General features: G+C 48.9%; 1 protein-coding gene across 1 annotated transcript; it reads left to right on the top strand.

The window, feature by feature from the left end:
- Positions 1-152: 152 nt before the first annotated feature.
- Positions 153-632, top strand: LOC108630420 (valacyclovir hydrolase-like; the record flags this gene model as incomplete). The annotated part of the gene is made up of 2 exons (XM_018033724.2): positions 153-473; positions 538-632. Coding segments are annotated over 2 exons (416 nt in total), but the record flags the coding sequence as incomplete, so codon positions are not given.
- Positions 633-657: the final 25 nt, after the last annotated feature.

The raw sequence follows: 657 nt of genomic DNA, 5'->3' as shown, positions 1-657 counted from the left end.
CATGGTCGCGTCGTCCCCACTTTTCGGCCGAGGGAAAAAATATGAGCACGCTGGTGTTGCTACCTAGTAGATTCGATCGCAACTGATAAAAAATTACGTAAGGTCGAGGATTCGAAGATAAGATGAGGCAGCGTTTAACTGCAATGTCGTAGGTTCGATATGGACGGATTTCAAACCACAGATAGAAGGTCTGTCGAGAGAAAGATTTACCGTGGTCGCTTGGGACCCGCCGGGCTATGGAAAGTCGAGGCCGCCCGATAGGACGTTTCCCGATGACTTTTTCCAGCGCGACGCGGACTGGGCTTGCAATCTGATGAAGACTCTCGGCTACAGCAAATTTTCATTGATAGGATGGAGCAGCGGCGCTATCACTTCTCTCATGATAGCTGCGATGTTTCCCGGCAACATTCGAAAGATGGTAGCCGTCGCCGGGAACGCCTATATGACGCCTGAGGAAATCGATATCTACAAAAGTAAAATCTATCTCTTTGCGTATCTCTATGATCTATTCATTGTCTGATCTGGTCGATGGAACAGAATTTCGGGACATCGATTCCTGGTCCGAGAAAATGCGAGCGTCGATGATCGCCATCTACGGGGAAGAGTATTTTCGCAAGATATGGACCGGCTGGGTAGATTCTGTCCTAAGGATCTACG

Source organism: Ceratina calcarata, unplaced genomic scaffold (genome assembly GCF_001652005.2).
Source record: "Ceratina calcarata isolate Rehan_Ccalc_2016 unplaced genomic scaffold, ASM165200v1 scaffold7502, whole genome shotgun sequence".
In the NCBI taxonomy this organism is placed as follows: Eukaryota; Metazoa; Arthropoda; class Insecta; order Hymenoptera; family Apidae; genus Ceratina; species Ceratina calcarata.
Note: the sequence above shows the minus strand (reverse complement) of the source record. Positions and strands in the feature narration are given on the sequence as shown.